At 37.8% G+C, this 18197-nt stretch overlaps 2 protein-coding genes and 1 long non-coding RNA gene across 5 annotated transcripts in view; 2 read left to right on the top strand and 1 right to left on the bottom strand.

The window, feature by feature from the left end:
- Nucleotides 1-14283, bottom strand: part of LOC110835800 (protein prickle) — a 386112-nt gene extending 371829 nt beyond the window's left edge. The window contains exons 1-2 of one of the 3 annotated variants that reach the window (XM_087358036.1): nt 14072-14140; nt 13711-13788 (exon numbers count right to left, since the gene is read on the bottom strand). Coding sequence is in view for 1 of the 3 variants with exons in the window: in XM_087358033.1 (XP_087214159.1) it covers nt 14072-14149 (78 nt within the window). In the remaining 2 variants the exon portion in view is untranslated. Of the gene's footprint in view, nt 1-13710 lie in introns of all 3 variants that reach the window. The other 2 variants (XM_087358035.1, XM_087358033.1) reach the window with 2 other exon arrangements.
- Nucleotides 14284-14384: 101 nt separating this feature from the next.
- Nucleotides 14385-17332, top strand: Taz (tafazzin, phospholipid-lysophospholipid transacylase). The gene is made up of 4 exons (XM_022076318.2): nt 14385-14619; nt 15237-15365; nt 15454-15602; nt 15952-17332. The coding sequence occupies exons 1-4, from the start codon at nt 14505-14507 to the stop codon at nt 16348-16350; spliced, it is 792 nt and encodes a 263-aa protein (XP_021932010.1). The 5' UTR covers nt 14385-14504; the 3' UTR covers nt 16351-17332.
- On the top strand, nt 16442-18069 carry LOC147872250 (uncharacterized). The gene is made up of 2 exons (XR_015537616.1): nt 16442-16596; nt 17661-18069. It is a non-coding gene; the product is annotated as an uncharacterized LOC147872250 (long non-coding RNA).
- Nucleotides 18070-18197: the final 128 nt, after the last annotated feature.

Below are 18197 nucleotides of genomic sequence, written 5' to 3'. Positions count from 1 at the left end.
GAAGATCATATAATTTACATATACCCTACATTCTTACTAAAAAATATAAACATGTTTTCTGACGTACAAGCAACGCTGCGTCGTTCAATGCAATTATAAATTCGTAAGTTATTTAAAAAAAACTCGAATCTTGTCAAATAAGGTGCCAGACTCGTTGCTACTAAGAAAACCTCAATGTTCTTTCTGTTAAGACTTCTTTAGTCATTAACGAGGATTCAGCTCATGATCTGTCCCTGTTACAGGGATACAATTTGTTCCCTGTAGTCCACACTCCTCGCAACATTTCAGAATATAATCGTTATATGTAAATGACTTTTCCGCCCATAGCATGGCCCCTAATCTGAAAGTCCAGAGCTTTGCTGTGAGGGTGTCCATCCCTTACACAGATTATTTTCTCTGTGATTAGAGGCCCTGCCTGCACCTTGTTCTTTTTTCAAGGCTTATTCCCCTATTCCCCTGGATGAGATGTCTACCCCGTGACTAAGAGCTTCATCTGCCCTTTAAGCCGCCCAATCTGGGTTTCGACATTGTTTTTCTTCCTTACCTCGTGTCACCCAGCAAGCACAATGCTTCCTCATCTGGTTCGTCGGGAAAACTGTGCTGCTCCAGCCTCAAAGCACGACGTGTTTATTTTGATAACGTGATAACGTACCGAAATTACACCTATATGGTAATAGGTTACACAGATATTTAAAGCGGTTCTTTCAAACCCCTTTCTTATGTGCGTAGAAAGCGCAAACACATGCATGAGTGACGACTTACATACTGGTGTCTGCACCACACGCGGGGAAAATTGACAGAAAGCCTATTATACCCACACACATTACGTTACATGTATTGTACCCACTCTCCGAAAAACTAGTTTTTTATTCGAACACTCGAGTTCCAAAAACGTATTAAATATCTCGGAATTTCGTCACAATCACATTAATCAGTCTATTTGGAAAATGAAATATATACACAACAGCTTTTAGTAAAGAATTATTATTGCATTTTATTAAAGTATAAAAGTGCTAAGGAACTTTAATAATAAATATCGATATTACCCGAAGGGTCCAATCTTATTCGTATTTAAAAAGATGCCTTTATCTGCAGACGTACAGCGACTATGTAATCAGCACTCCAAACTCAAAAGCTTATTTAGTTAATTCTTTTAACAATTTGATTCAGGAATTATTGCCAGAAAATGATTAAAACATGCACGAATAATTTTTAATTATGTCGTATAGAACAAACTTCCCAGTCACTATAAATAAATATGCAAATATCAGAGGCTGCTGAAATGAAAGAGAAGTACAGCAACCACTGGACTCAAAGTTGACGTTTCATCACCTTTTTGCCTAGTGCAGAAGAAGCAATTTATCTGTTTACGAAAAAAGCTGTTCTTCGAAAGAAATAAATGAAAAACAATAAAAATTAAACATGGGTTTTATGGTTTTAAAGTCACGAAACTTTAAGAAAGAACCAGAGTGTTATAAAAGCACACACACATCATCGAATAATCTTTTAACGCTAAAACAAGAAACGTGAACAGCTTAAAGATTCATCAAATTGTACAAAAAAAGGCTCTTCCATTAACAGTGAACGTGAGACTGTTTGAAGTCGTGAGGAAACAAAACATTCTGGCAGGAATTAGGGAAACCAGGGAATGCGAAGCTTTCTATCCGCAAAACAAGAGTGCGGACCACACATACGGAAATAACGTCTAGCCACAAAGGTTCGTTACCGTGTTCACAAAGTGTGCCACTGTACAATACTCAGATTCATTTTAATATTATTCTTCTATCTATGTGCAGGTTTTTCCAGTGGTCTCCTCCTCTCAAGTTTATGCATTCCTCATGCCCCTCCCCTATGTTATACGTCGCACTTATCATCCTAGATTTTTGAAGAAACAAGTAAAAATAAAATATGAAATCTCCACTTTAAACTTTCACAAGCGACCACATACTTAGATGGAAGCTTTTACATTTTGTTCCACAACTTTACGGTATTCAGTGACATAGTAGTCCCTGCACAGAAAGATTACCTTATTGAGAATACGTGCGTAATCCTTCACGGATGCGACGAGAATTATATAATCTTACTTCTCCGTATTTTCTGCACAATGTTATTATTTTGATATTACTCAACTACTTACCTCTGAATTATAAACGTTATTTTGAATCACAAACAAAGAAATATGCACACCTACGTTAAGCCTTCTGTGGTTAAATTATTTCCTCTAGAGAATATAAGTATGGCGCGTAGTTTCAAGGTGGCTATAGATAAACGCATCCTATGAACGCACAGTGGGAAAGCTGAACTCAAAAATAACTTTCCCACCGACAATACTGGCCAGAAAATCTACGATCCACCAGCAGCTCGACGGGAAATAAACTTACCACTAAGATAACAGCCTCACATAGAACCATGAATAAAAGCGATCTTTTCCTCGCCTTTAAAGTTAAAATATTTAACATCACTGTGAATTAATGGGGCTGATAACTTTTCCGTAAAATCAGGATTTTATTTCTTAACAACCTATAATATTGGTAAATTATTTAATGATTGTTTAGGAATCGCATACCTTGCTCGCTCACACTATAATTCCAAAACGGACAGAAATGGGACCCTTAAAATCAAACCTAACTTTAATTTCAAGCCCCACATTCTTTTACATAGTTAACTGTACATAATATTAGGGCAGAAAAATATAACATTGCGACATCACTTACCATAATCACATATTAAACCATCGATTTTATAATAGAGGGCGTATTTTAAATCTAACTTATCTAACTTATAATCACACTCCCTCTTGAAGCTTCTCTGGCAAAGCAACACATCCTCTGCTAATATCACCTTGAAAGGCTCTGAAATGGCTTCGCGGCTCTAAGACATCCAATCTTTTCGGCATATTACGAATACAGATATTGGAAATGTCATGAAAGTATAGGGAGACTAAAGTACAGTCGATACCACGGAAACGAGAAGAGAAAACGAAATTTGGAATTGCACTCTTCAAACAAAACTAAAAGGTGAACAACTACAGTAACCAATTCATGATCAAAAATTTAACATTCCGGGCAACGGGCGATCTAAAAATTAGAAAATTCGTGACGTTCCAAAGAAATCCAGAACAATTTTTAATGTCGCTTTATTTATTTTGATCTCTGTGCAGGTGGTGGTGCATTCAGGAGCCAGCAAGTGCCGGAGAACAACGGAGGGTGTCAACAGATCATCTGAAGGTGTGCCGTCAAACAAGCTCCATTACAAAGAGATGTTTGCGCACTGATAAAAATCATGCAATTAAAATTAAAATTACAGCTAAGCAAAAATAGCTGTTCTTGCACCAGCTACTCTACATACTTGAAGGATGACGTGCTAATTTAGTTTCCTTTCATTTCGTTTTGTTTTGTTTTAAGAATTATGTTCTTATTTCGTTGCTTCAATAAATGATTTATATAATTAAAGTGTGTAGGCCAATATTCAATAAAATGCACAGACTTTATAGGGTGCATTGCTCAGGAAGTTTGCAAGTTAGTCCGTTAGGCAGTCAGTGCGAATTAACAAATTCAATTTCCATTCAGCGAAGGGAAGTAAGTGATCAGACACACCCTGAAGATGGATGCCATAAATTCCTCCGAAAGCATATAACCACACGAAAGACTGCATGGCCGTATCAGGGCTGTGAAGTCGGAAGAAATTTTAAGTGGAGGTGGAGTCGGTAAAGATGTACCGACTCCGAATTCGATATAAAATCTTAAGAACAATTTCTATACCGTGTGAGCCGCTGGCGGCCTCACGTTTAGGAAGATTCAACGACGCGTTGAGCCACATGGTGTGGGAATAATGCTTTGTAACTTTGGCTCCGGTACCTTAAGAATACAAACTGTCTACAAATCAACCGATTTCTGCAATAACCATTAGACGTATATTTAAATATAGGTTATAAGTCTAAAAAGTAGGCTGATGATTCACGTGGTGGTGGTGGTGATGAAATCTCTTATGGTGTCATTTACTATTTTAGTAGGTTTACCCTTATTAATATATATTCAGCTTTTATGAAGGAGTCGGAGATTTTAGTATCGACTCAGATAACCACAATCCAAATTACTTGATACAGTAAGTTACAAGTACCAACTGATCCCCAGACGCCAGTGGTTAGCAAGCAGAACGAATGAATATACACAGGGGCTACGCCATGATTTGGATGGGTAGAGCTATGGAAAGGAGGGGAGATGAGAGGTCGAACATGTGTTTAACTTGCATTCCAGCCAGTCCACAGGTTCAAGGAATACAAATGCAGAATGACAACGCTACTTCTGAAACGTTACAGGGACTCAGAAATGTTGTTACAGTGCGTATAAAAATAAATTACATCTCTTAGGTCAAAATGGTTCACGACGATGTTTTCGTTCAGTGGAACAATTTTAAGGGAATTTCAGCTTGATCAGCTCCGTTTGCCCATCTATCTCTACGGGCTGCATTTAGAGGACTTTGTTGAATTTTGGTACGTATCTTTGCTAAAAACGTACAAACCAAATGCAATTGTATTCCAAATTGAATAACACGAAATTACATGGGTCTAACATAAAACGCCAAATGTGGGACTCACTCATATCTTTAGTCTCATAAACAGCGACGAGTCCAAAAAAGGTTTCTTAAACAATTTGTACCTATGAGCATGGAATTCTGCACACTCAAAAGGCCGAGGAGCCGGTAATAATTTTGATAAACTGTTCATAATATCGAACTTCAAATAAACGTTGTTATTCATAAAAATATTTGTATTTTATGCCAAGAATCAGTCTTCTGTAAACTGAGCCGTTACTGAGAATACCTTTAAGTCCGATTTCAGCTTCGCACAAAGTAGGGGTTATAATTAATCGAATCGACATGAAACCGAAATAAGGCCCGAAACGATCCCCTCAACAAAATCCGTAAAATTCTTTCGAATATGAAATATGTGGCCAGACATACACAACCTCTCCATTGTGCGTTCACGTTGTACAAAGATCGCATAAAAATTCAATATACATACTTTTGCCTAGACCCAATCCCTGAAAACGCGAAGGAATCGTAAAGACTAAACTCCACGCAACTTAACCTGAGCATTCGTGTAGTAGCAGCCAGCTTAATGCTCCGCCCGCTTTACCCCATGGCAATGAGTCTATTTTATCAATCGGACAGAAAGTCAGGTGGGACCTAGACCCAGATGGACGGTAACGTTGCTGTCGTATGAACTGCATACCTTCCGAATTAAAACCTCTAGAGCCATATCGGTTGTCAATATGCAGACTGGAAGACTGAAGACGTAATTTATGATACAGCTAGAGCCACTATGGAACTAGTCATCTATTCACCGCTCGTCCAACCGCCCCTCCTCCATGATTCTTTTCTACCAAGAATACATATGTACACAGAATGTTAATTACGTGTGCAGTGTTACTTCACCAGCAAGGCCCACACAAAGCAAATTCTATTTGAAAATTCAGTTGGAAAATACAAGTTCAGAACTTCTCTTTTCCGGTAGAACTAATTAACACGTGACATATGAAGTAAAATGCAATTATTCCTTGAATGAAGCAGGTAAATTTAACGCATAATGTGAGACCTCGACACTAGATGAAGTGTGTGGTCAGCTTCATGTTCCAGGATCCTTACCAGCGTGTAAAGAGGTCTTGTTCCTGCTAAACTTGTACGTAATGTTCCTTGGGAGAATATGAGTCGAAATTATTTTACATATTTCAGTCCGAAGTTGAACATTTACAGAGGTAAGCACAAGAGAGGGACAGAAGACAAAATCACAGTAACTATCCGAAGTGTCCTTCTTTCGAGTCCACTCTTGTCTACACTGGGTAGCTTCAGCAATGGTCTCAGAGAGAATCTGTATGTGCTCTGCCCCTGCAAAGAAATTCAACGAAGCAGCGCTAGTATTCTGTAAATCCTTCGTTCGTATATTGAGCATCCATCATCAGGCCAGCAAGCATCTCTGAAACTTCTACCAGACTGCACAGCGCGACATCCCAGAAGAAAGTCATCTTTACACTCACTCACTCACTCACTCTCTCTCTCTCTTTGGGGGGGGGGGGGGACATTCACATACTGGCAATATTTCCCTTTCGAACGGAAACCGAGTGGACCCTAGGGCCCCAGGTCTGGGCGTCACTGCGGAGAGACAGCCCGGATGTCCAGCTTGAAATCCGCTATTTTAATGAAACTTGTGCACCTGTTCACAAAGGAAAATACGCGGTACACACATCTGAGTCTATGTCTACATTCTTCTGACACAATGCTTGCGATCCACCTCTTGGACTTCGTCTATCATCCCAACTTCTTATCTGACGTCTCGGAAATCGGCTCTAATTGCTCCATCGGGTAAAACAATCCTACTCTTTTGGGCTCCTGGATAAAACTGACATCCAGTGATGACCGCAAATACAATCTTTTGAAAGGGGCCCAACGGAACAGAAATGAAAGAGAGCTTATTTCGGAAATGTTTTGAGTTAAAAAATTTGGGACAACGGAACACAAACAAAAGTGCGGCTATTTACAGCATAACGAGCCAACTAATCAATATGCACGTATGTATAAAGAGAGAATTTAAAAAAATTAAGGGAAAGAAATGTTTTGAGATAAAACAAGACTAGCCAACTGCTGCGTTAGCTTAGGCAATGCCAGTTCCATACAAGACTTGGAGCGCTCTCGTTGCACCTAACACTCATCGTGCATTCATTTCAATTGGATATGAAGCCCCAACACATGACATACCAAGTATATTAAGAAAATGAATACAATGACTTAACAAGAGAAGTGTTTATCTTCTTCAATTCTAGTTATAATTTAAGAATAAAACTCCATTAACTGACAACCTGAATTATGTACAACAGTGCCAGGTACGAAAACAAATATACCGTATTTATCATTAATTGAGTGAATAGAAAAAACCCGAGAATTCTCGTCAGCGATAGCCTAAGCTATAATTTTTGAAATTCTTTAAAGATAAAAGTGTAAAAACTGGACGTTAGTAAAGTGAGGAGTAGGAGTTCTCTGACTGCAGGTCCCAAGTTTACGTAGCGAAGCAAGCTATCGGGACTGTACCTGTCCACGGTTCGGCAAGTGTGTGAGATGAGCGTGGAGAATCTTCAAGAAGACGAAGACAAACGGTCCCTCCCACAAAACGACACTTTGGTCTGACGCTAACGCACACCTCTCTGTCCTACTTACCTTATATAATCGAGAGAACTGTTAATTTTCAGTTACATACTTCTGAATTCATGTACCGTCCGCCACTAACATTTTGTGCCATGTGTAGAAGAGTTTCCTAACCGCTGGTCAGCAGGAGGTCCACAGATTCTAATTAGCATCACATTGTAAAACAGTACCTTAAATTAGGCAAGATCGCTTTCGTCAACAACGTTTCCAATTCATTGTTAATTAACAATCCAACCATTCGACGACATATAAGCCTAGTCCGAGCTAAATAAACAAACAAACGAAAAGCCCAGAAACATCTGCGGCAATGTAGGATTTGAGGTTTTCACGGCGGTGAGTTTGAAGATGGCTGTCTTCTGGGTTTTGCGCTGTGTAATCTGGTATAAGTTTACCGACGTTTCAGAGGTCAATGCTGGCACGAGTACTCATAGCCCTGATTATGGAGGTAGACGTATATAAGATTACACTCAATGACTTTTACAATATAGTAAACTCTCTGATCACAGAATATGAAGGTCCTACACAGCAAAAAGACTCAATCCAGCCAAATCTCCTTATTTATCAGTTATTTTACGACACTGCTTCGCAGGTGGAATTGCGAACGAGCCAGACGCGTTGGCCCTTGTGCTAACCTGCTTACTTCCATATATTAACAGCAGTACAAGTCTAACCATTACCACCACTTATTTATGTGTGTCCGTGTGTTTATTACCATGCACCGAAATGAATAAGAAGAAGATTTGGTGCCCTGGGTCAGTGTATTGTCCCGGAATTTTCTTGAAGTTACTGAGGAAAATCATGGAAAACACATGAGTCAGGATAACTGGTCTCCAGGCACAGATTTTAATCGTGGACCTCCCGAAAACATACTTGAGAACAGCGGGCACACCGTCCACACCTCATCCTGGCGCTGACTTTCGTGATTTAAGACAAACAACAAATGGGAATTCAGTCAATTAAAAATAACTTATCCTACTAGAAGAATCGACGCAACTCCCTCCATGAATCAGCTCAATATTTATTGGTTCGAAGTATTGGTCCTCGGTTACAGTAACGAATTTAACAAGCCAGTTTCTTGTTCCATAAATCAACTTGCTATAATATATGTTTAAAATATATAACAGCATCTCCACGTGGACACCGAGTATATAAAGGTTGTTTCAAAATAATATATCTTATCCAATGTTTCCAAACAAACTTTCATTTTTATGTTATTTATGAACGCTGTTTCACCTGCAACGTTACATAGCACAAGATTAAACTGGCAGATCATGAATAGTGAGTAAATAGACAAAATATTTTAAAAAGGATGCCATGGCCTATTTAGAGGCCTTAACCTCGATAGACTGAAAGAGATAACACACACATCTGAATGCAACATTATGGATGATTGTCCAGTCACGAGACGGCTTATGGCTTTCTGTTCACCCTTTAAAGCACAACGGCACCAAAAATGCCACGTGCTTTAACACGCACTAAATCTGCATTTGGCCACATAATGTATTTACCGGTATGATCAGATACAACCATTCCCAATCCACGATCATTTTTTCTTTCTTCATACTTGGAACAAGCAGCTCTCTTCACATTCTGTTTGCATTTCTTTAACTATAGTTTTCGTCTGATTGGACATATCCAGGTAAGAATATCCAGTTTTAATTTCTTTGTATTCTGTCTCTGTTCGCAGGCACTTTGCATTACGAATTCTGAAAAACTATATATTCCGAAAAAAGGCAACCATCTTGGACACTACTAAAGCGAAAAACGAAAAACAAATTACTTGTTTCGAAAGACTGTATCAAAACTCAGTTATAGTAAAATATCTCCGTTAATTTGCTTTTCAAAACTGTGTGGAGTATGTATACGTCTTTTTATGATGCAGGTGTGTTAGAAGATGAATTTAAACTTTGCCTCGGCTGTGTCTGCGCAATGAGAAATACCATTTCACTAGAATTACATATAGACGCAAAGCAATCGTAGAATTCCAAGAGAAGCCAGATAATTGGGGGTTAAAGAGTATGTATACCCAAGTAATTACAGTCTTATGAAACTACGTATTAGACAAACAAACGACAAGAAATTATCGCCATTCATCTAGCACAGCCATCATTATTAGGCTCAGACGAAACACGTAACAATAGAGGCCACGTCACGATCGACAGATAGGTCGAAAGTGTTTTTACATTACGCTATCTGCTGGGTCTCAGCATGATTTCCGATGGCTGTTTTGACTGTGATATCATTTTGGGGAGCTACATAACATGCTAGAGGTTGCATACATTTGAATGCATTAATTTAAAATTTACATCACTGAACTGATATTAGAATAATGGAAGATCAATAAGGACATAGTAAAGTAAAGTTTGTCCCACTATACGCCATGTAGGCGTTTGGGGTGAGTGGAGGTATAGCTCCTCTCTTCCTTGACCTCGGCACTAGATGGAGGTGAGTGGTCAGCATCACGCCCCGGCCGGCTTTACCCCCGGGAAAGGATCCCGGTACCCATTGTAGAGGAGGCTGGGTGGGCCCCAGAGCCGGTCTGGACGCAGAGGCTAGAGGAAAAATCCTATGCCCCCGCCGGGGATCGAACCCCGGTCATCCAGCCCGTAGCTAGTCACTATACTGACTGAGCTATCCCGGCTCATTATAAGGACATAACCGGCAATATTATTTATAACTATTTAATATCTTTTGTGATTTTGTTGTTCGTGTTTCTCTTTGTATCCTTTTCAGTTCTTGCCTGCAACTAGTTCTCTTGGTGTTGTCAAGTGCTTTAATATATTAATTATTACCGTTGTTACCGCACGTAATATTAGTGATTGTTATTTTTATACCCAAACAGCTCCATCTGGATTGCCGGGATTTAATTCCCAGCTAGAATCGGGATTTCTCTATCAGCACATCCAGAACTGTTGAAGCCACCTACCATAACCACTCCCAGCAGTCTAGTAAGGTACCGAGAGCTAGAATACCTGGAACTTTACCTCCACGCACTTACGTTGTAGTGTTTAGGCACAAGGACAGCTTTATTATTGTTATTATTAGTTTGTCAAACTTATCAAATCAAGGAAGATGAGACTGTGGGGGCATGTAGCGCGCATGGGAAGAGACGAGAAATTCGTACATTTTATTTGGACAGCCTGAAGGGAAAATACCGCTCAGAATACCTAGATGTAGATGGAAGGACAATACCAAAATGTATCTCACGATAATAGGTTTGGAGGTTGTGGTTTGAATTCTCCCTACTAGGAATAGGAGCCAGTGATAAGCTCCATAAAAGACGGGGAATTCCTTGACTAGCTGGGCTCTGCTCCACAAATTTGTTAATTATTATACCAAGCACCTAAATTAAAGAAAGTTATTATATTATTCCTTCTCAGTAATTTTCTTTCAAATAAAAATAAAAATGTCGTTTTATGCTATCAACGACGAATTTTACATTGCATTAATGATGAAATACAGTAACGTACTCTGAAACGTGGAAATATCCACCAGAGAACACGATGTTACATTCCAGAAAACAGCCATCTTAAATGTTAGTCTCCTATATTCTTCTAGAGGGCGGTGTGTGTTGGTTATTCCAGTGTCCTGCATTCCACAGCAAACATGTCCAGTTTTTATGCTACCTTATCTTAACTCTAACGGGTATGTTGTGTGCGGCGGTGGACTAACAGGCTCTTCAACATCAAAACAATTTAATAAAACCTGCAGTTCTCTTCCAGCCAGGCAATATTAAGTATCAGCGCAGAGGGCATAGCGTTCGTGTCCAGATGGATGTACGAAGCAAACCGCGGGGCGTTTGATTTTCTTTGGGCTTCTGGTCTTTGGGTTATGACGCCATGTAGTAGAAGTTGGAAGGAGCTGAAACTATGGTAACCAATTAAAAGACTGTATGGTGTCGTAACCCAGAGGACCAAAATATGGAATCACACGTTCATGAAAATCTCATATTGCACGTAAACTTTTCTCCGTTTGAAGCCAATCCCTTCACGTGATAAGGTTTGCTATGACACAAAATGCACGCATATTTCACGAAAGTCCTTACGTTAGCTCTAAATATATTATGGAGAGGTATTAAGAACAATGTTGGAAAGTGTAAGGAAATAAGAACACAATTCAGGAACTACTTACTGCATTGCACGAAAGGGGCTCAAAGTTTTATCACAAGCTAAATCCTGTACAGTTCAATTAATAGCATCCTGCCGTAAAGTTAATATTTAAAAGACCGCTCATTTCGCTTTCAAGTGGTAAATTATTTTTTATTTTGTTTTGGTGCAGGCTTGTGTCAGAATTTTCGGTGAACGAAAGGGTTCGGAGATCAAAGACTGAAGATTATATAATTTCGGGCACTTGTGAGCATGGTAACAAACTTTCATGTTCCAAAACAAATGAAATGACTTGAACTACTATTCAACAAATATAATTAGTCACAAAATAATTTTAATGCCACCAAACATAGGCCACTTTCGGCTTCAATAAATTCGGTACCTGGTAATATTATCAAAATTAAATTATCCTGTCACTTCTTGATTCAAACTGCCAGTTTTATCAATTAAAATTAATTAAATCAATTAAAATAACATGTTACCATACAAATGCAGCAATAAGCAAGGCATTTGTTTTAAAAAATTAAACCCAATATTCAAAGGGAATCTCTTGTTTACAGACTTGTTGAATTATGCTTTTCATTTTCGAGTATATAATGGAATGCTAGAAGAGTGCTGTAATAAACCCTGACAATGATAATTAGATCCCTAGCAGAGACAAGTGTATGGTGGTAACATACATAATCGAATGGACTCTCCATGCAGCTAATCGGATAATGGGGCAGACGGCTGCATCCGGGCAATACCTAACACACTCGCAAAGCCATAACAGCAATAACACAACGCAGAGGGGAGGCAGATGTGCGAAGATCCTCTGGCAGTGTCCTGATGCGCTACAAGAACCAAACAAATCATTATTTTATTGTGGATAAAGTACACCATTATCTCTCTTAGGTGGTTTTGACTAGTTATTACTTTAACTCCGTCAATTTTGTTACAAAACATTAAATAATCTAATAATTCTAAGCGGGAAGATTGATTCGTATTAATTATCAACGTTGTATACTTGGTGTCATGCGAAACAGATAAATGGAGATCTGGAAGGATGGAGACTGGGGTGGCCGATGGTCAGACAATCTTCCTGTCTTTCAAAAACTGCTCAACAATCATAAAATACTCAGTAACTCAGACTGTTTAAACGTACGCCTCGACATTTCGACCAAAGCGCACATTTACGAATTTCTCGAAATAAACATAATTAATCGACTGGTGCGGCGTTTTATAAACGTAGGAACCGAATTTTTTAACAAGGTATGTTACCTATGTACTCTAATATAACAGCCGATGTCCGTCACTCTTGACCGGAGGAAAATGCCTATGAATTTAAGTTCTGACGGTGGCAACTCAGGTAACAAGAAGTACAAACAAGGTTGTGGAGTCTGCGCTTAGGGGAAGTACGAAGTCAGGCGATCAGTTGTGTCGTGGTCATTTGACAGGAATCTGGCTTCTGTCGACATGATGTTTTCGTATCTAACTTAGTTTATAAAGAAATTCTATAAAATTTGTATCTTCAATGCGATTTATAAAGATAATGCTGCAATAAATTGTATTACTGTTCAACACAAATACATTTCATTCCCGTCAACTTTGACGGCTCATGCACTTTTGCTAGTGCTTCTGTAAGTTTGGTGAAGAGTTAAAATTGAAATAAACTTAAGTATATCACCCCTTATATATGCTTACCCCCCCCCCCCCCACACACACACACACGCATGCACGCACGGTCGACCTTCAGCATGAGGCAATGAATAGCTGTTCCAATCTCCCCCCCCCCCCTTTTCAAAGTGTCTTCAACAAACTTTCTACTACGTTTGTTTGCAGTCATCATCAGGGGTATCCAGCATTCTCAGACACGTAGTAACGATTCGCAATGTGTGATACCTAGTCTTAAACCACGTCTCGCTACATTTGGCGAGAACGTATAATCGCTTAAGCTAACTACAATATAAATTCAAGAATAAAGGTGCATACATTCTCAGTTTGTGCAAACAAATTTCTAAGAAAGTTCAGGTTCTCACGGCGATAAGTACGGAGATGGGTCTTCTGCGATATTGCACAGTGTAGTCTGGTAGCAAGGTGAATAATCCCAGAAGACAGCCATCTTCAAATTTCTACGTATTGCTTTCAACGTGAGAAACTTATCTTCGTACATTATTATTAGTTATTATTGTTAAAATTGACTTCACAGAGCAGAGCCCGAACCCGAAGGTTCATTACGTGTCCGTAAGAGCCAGTGAATGTCATTTGCAGCAAAAGCTAAAGACGTGTGATAATAATTAATTAATTTGCTTAACAGTCTAACAGAGCCAATCATAGCCAGTCACTTAAAACAACAGTACAAGATACATAATAAAACTGACACACAAATTAGGTCAAGTTGGTTAGTTTTACAAGTAAGGATAATTACCTTGATTCTTATGAAGAACTCCGTGTTATCCTTGGCAACTGAATATTTTTCACCGGTGACTTACATGAAACTCATCACCTTTATCAAAAAGCATATGCACTACACAAAATATGAAGCTTTCGGTGAGATAACACCAGCACACTAATTACACACACTAAACAGAACACTAAAACACATAAACACGAAATACACACTACGTAACTCATGCAAATCACATAGCGTTTTGCTACGCCACGTGGCTCGGCGTGCGAAAAACCGGCAAGAGGCAAAATGGATAACTTGTACATGCAATTACAGTATACATAAAACGTATCGACAATTAGAAAATAAATCAAAAGTCTTCACCAAGCAGCTTTCTTACCTCGACTGTGTTTAGCTCACTAACAGTCTGCCTTCTATACTCTGTACCGATAACCGGACCATTAATTTGAAACGACATGACAGTTAACTCCACAATCACGCGCACTTTCTGACATTTTCATTGCCGCGACAGGCTTCCAAACATAACCGCGTCCTACGAAGTTCTACAGGTGCTCCGACATGCCTTTCATTCGCATCACAAGGCCGCACTGACACAAGGATTATGCGATTTGTACGGACTCTGTTGGAGTAAAGACGAACTGCTTGGTTCCACCAAGGAGTCGAGTTCTGCATAATCGACAGGTTATTTGTAAGCTATGATCGATTGTTATTCGTTATTCAGCTTTTTCAAGATGTCTATATACATGGAAACAGAAAACGAAAGTAATTTCACGTAGCATTCTTCTGTACAGCAAGTAGTGTACCTTTAGAAAATGATGTACGATATAAATTGGATATTTCCAGCATTGAAACAACCTTCTCGTCTTTGGAATTTAGCGAGTTCAATTACGTTTGCGGCAGTTGGAATCTTTAGCAAAATTATTATAGGTTAGTATAAAAAGTAAAGTCATGGAAACATTGCAAAATATGTAATTACGTCAGGGTTAATGGTTTTATATTACCTTGCAGTGTTTAGACGCTGTCGTTAATATAACAAATTGTCACACGAAACCGTTTAGGTGAGAATACTTTCTAGTCTATTGTAGTTGTAAGCCTAATTTCTTGTTAAATGTATTTTCTTTGTGCAAGTGTTTTATGGAAATTAGAATGTTTAATATATTCATGTATGTCCGATGTTTAAAAAATGTCAAAGTTTCAGTGTAATATAGTTCTGACACAATAAAATAATTTCAGAATCTAGCCCAGTTGCTGATTTTTAAAGATACAAAATATCTAATTAACTTTAAAAACAGCATATCTGCTTACAATCTCACATCTGACACATGATTTTAAATATGTTTTTAATGATAGTGTTCACGTCCAGGCAAATTCTGAGGTAGTACCTTAAATTAGACCATAATTGCTTCTTTTCATATGCTTTTAATTTCATTAATCATCCTGTCATTTGATGCTCAAAAGTCTGAGTTACTAACAGCATAATTAAACAAAATCAGTCGTAATATTAAATACTGAGTGATAAATTTATTGTAATATGCATATTTCAGAATGGCTGAACACAACAAATGTGTATAACAAAGATATTTTAGTCAAAGCTCTGGACCACAGACCACAAAATGTTCCACTTATCACAGTGTCCAATCATCATTCTTGCTTTGATGATCCAGGATTATGGGGTAATTATGTTTTATTACAATGGTGTTTAAATTTACTTCTATATAAAAATAATGCATTACATACTTTGTTCAAAATCTACTTTCCTAGCTACTCTGGGCCTCAAACACTTATGCAATCGTAAGAAGATGCGGTGGTCACTAGCAGCCCATGACATTTGTTTTACGAATGTTTTCCATTCATACTTCTTCATGCTTGGCAAATGTGTGCCAGTCATTCGGGGGAATGGTGTTTATCAGGTGAGTAACACAATTTTACAGTTATTTAAAATCATACTTGGAATAATGTTTGCATTTGGGTTTTGCCAAATATGTAATTTGTCCAATGAGTGATGGTAATAAGACTTGGTGATAACTTATTAACATGAAAGACGTACATAAACTTACGTCTTACTCCAGATCTGCCTACAGTCCCTTACTTTCTCACTGGTAGTCTGTGCCAATAATCTATAAAGGCCAATATTTAGGTTCTAGCTGAAATAGTTATGACAGCATATACATTCTGAAGACAATGGTTGGTACTGAAAACGGCCTAAAATGCAGATGTATTTGTCTCCTGACCTATTTGACACATTTTATTCCCTTGCAGAAAGCCATTGACTTTTGCGTAGAGCAGCTATGTAAAGGTCAGTGGGTTCATGTGTTTCCTGAAGGACGAGTGAATATGACCAAAGAATTTTTGAGGCTGAAGTGGGGGATTGGACGTTTAATTTACGAGTCACCTGTGATGCCAATTATTGTACCAATGTGGCATATTGGTATGGATAATATCCTTCCTAATGAACCTCCCTATTATCTACGGATACGTAACAAGGTCACTCTTAACTTCGGCAAACCAATTGATTTTGGGAACATATTGGATCAACTAAGATCAAGCAACGTATCTCCACAAGAAGCTAGGAAAACTATTACAGATAAAATTCAAGATGAACTCATGACTTTGAAGGCTGAAACAGAGCAGCTGCATCTAATTACCTTGCGTTCTTGATATAGTACTTTTCACTCAAAAGCATTCATAAAGACAATATGGATGTCCAAAATTCAAGACATGATCAAAAAGAAATGAAACAAAGTAAGGCATGGCTGAATGTTGTGTTTGTGTGTATTGTGGCTATTCCACTATCAGTGTTGAGTGTTTCTACAATTTTTTTAAACCATTCCTTGGTACAGGATCTTTCAAAGAAGGATTTTCCAGTAGTGATATAACAGCAGTATCCTTTCAGCCAGGAGTCAGGTAATATTTTTAATTCTACCCTCATTTTGTTCACTGGTTTTCTTCTCTTTCCTGTCTTTTGAAATACACAGAAAATGATTAAAACATTACTATAATGTCCTTAATGTAATCATATTGTTTTATACTCTTCTGGCATATGTATTCAGGGCATTGTCCTAGCTGTCCGTAAGTTTGAAACGTTATTTGGTCACTAATGTGGAAAACTTGCCTCTTCAGGTGCCTATTTAGTCACATTTCTTTGTAATCTCATAAACAGTACAGTATGGCAAGCTTTTAAAATGTTTCTCTATGAGTAAGAATGTAAAATTGTTCCTTCAGGAAGATTTTAAATGTATGTATATGCACTATTTCAATGCTGTATGGTATTCATAAATTCAGCAAAAGTATGTAATTGTACAAATCAACTCTATTAATTTATTCCTTTTGTAGTACAGAAAATGTGATGTAATTTTTAGACTGTATTGTTTGAAATGATACAAAAATTGTTTAATTCATGACTTTAAAATATTACGTTTGTGTGTGTGTGAGGATATTTTTGTATTTATATACGGATCATGTGTATTTTGGGGACTTGTTTTTCTTACGTCTTAACATGAGATGGCTCTTGCTGAAATTGTTTTTAAAAAACACTTAAACATGTAAGGACTGGTGTATTTCCAGTTTTATAAATTATTTAATTATTTTTCACAAATAAATGTATTGAAAATAAAACTGTTATGTACTGGTTCTCCTGAAATGTAGTACTTTTGTTGGAGTACAGTGATATGTTCATTTCGTGTGAGTGTGTGCGTGCTTAAGCGTGTGTGCTTTTTTTTGGCTGATGTGTTACCAAGAACATTTTGATTCCCTACAGTTTACCATTCTGTCACAACTATATGCATACAATTGCTAAACCTTTCCCTTATAGGTTACATTGCTGTTAGCATTATCTAGCAAATCTCTCTTTCCTTTAGTAGACCATACTAAAACATTAGATTTTAATCATTGTAAGTAACAGTCTCTAGCATATAACGTGTATGTAACATACATAACATACAGTATTATGTTACCTTCTTGTCTTACAGACAGCCTGAAGAATAAAGAAAACTGAAAGTAGGACTAAAGTTTCTTCAACATCTTCAGGAATTTACTTGTCAAGATTTACTGAAGATGAGTCTTCTGGGATGTTGTGCTGTGTAATCTGGTAGGTTTATGGATGTTTTCTCCATGACATTTCAGAGGAAATATCATTAAATTTCTACCAGATTACATGGCGCATTATCCCTGGTGACAGTCATCTTTATACTTGCCACTGTCAGAACACGAAATGTTGTCAAGATTGACTGTTCCAATGTAGTGTGGTAAAATTATATTTAATTTCTATTTGTTTTTATATAATACATATATTCTGTATATACTTGTTGTAATTTTACTTTCTTATATATGTAGCAAAATGTGGCCATGAAAAAATATATTTCAAGACTTTAAAAGTAATGTGGTTTATGAACCTCCAAGTGTCTACTGACTTCTCCAGTTTATTCGTATTTTGTCTTAACATGAGGTAATTTCCTATGTGTCCTTTGAATATGAATCTAACAACTTTAACCTAATAATTAAAAATT

The sequence above is a fragment of the Zootermopsis nevadensis genome, unplaced genomic scaffold (assembly GCF_977971745.1).
Source record: "Zootermopsis nevadensis isolate Lab colony 2312 unplaced genomic scaffold, Znev_1.0 Znev_ptg000029l, whole genome shotgun sequence".
Lineage (NCBI taxonomy): Eukaryota > Metazoa > Arthropoda > Insecta > Blattodea > Termopsidae > Zootermopsis > Zootermopsis nevadensis.
This window is presented reverse-complemented; position numbering and strand designations above follow the sequence as displayed.

Excerpts from the sequence above, each read along its gene's own strand:
- Taz (XM_022076318.2), top strand. The coding sequence starts at position 14,505 with ATGATGTACGATATAAATTGGATATTTCCAGCATTGAAACAACCTTCT. Across the intron at positions 14,620-15,236 it reads CTTTAGCAAAATTATTATAG|AATGGCTGAACACAACAAAT; the intron begins GTTAGTATAAAA and ends TGCATATTTCAG. Across the intron at positions 15,366-15,453 it reads TGATGATCCAGGATTATGGG|CTACTCTGGGCCTCAAACAC; the intron begins GTAATTATGTTT and ends CTACTTTCCTAG.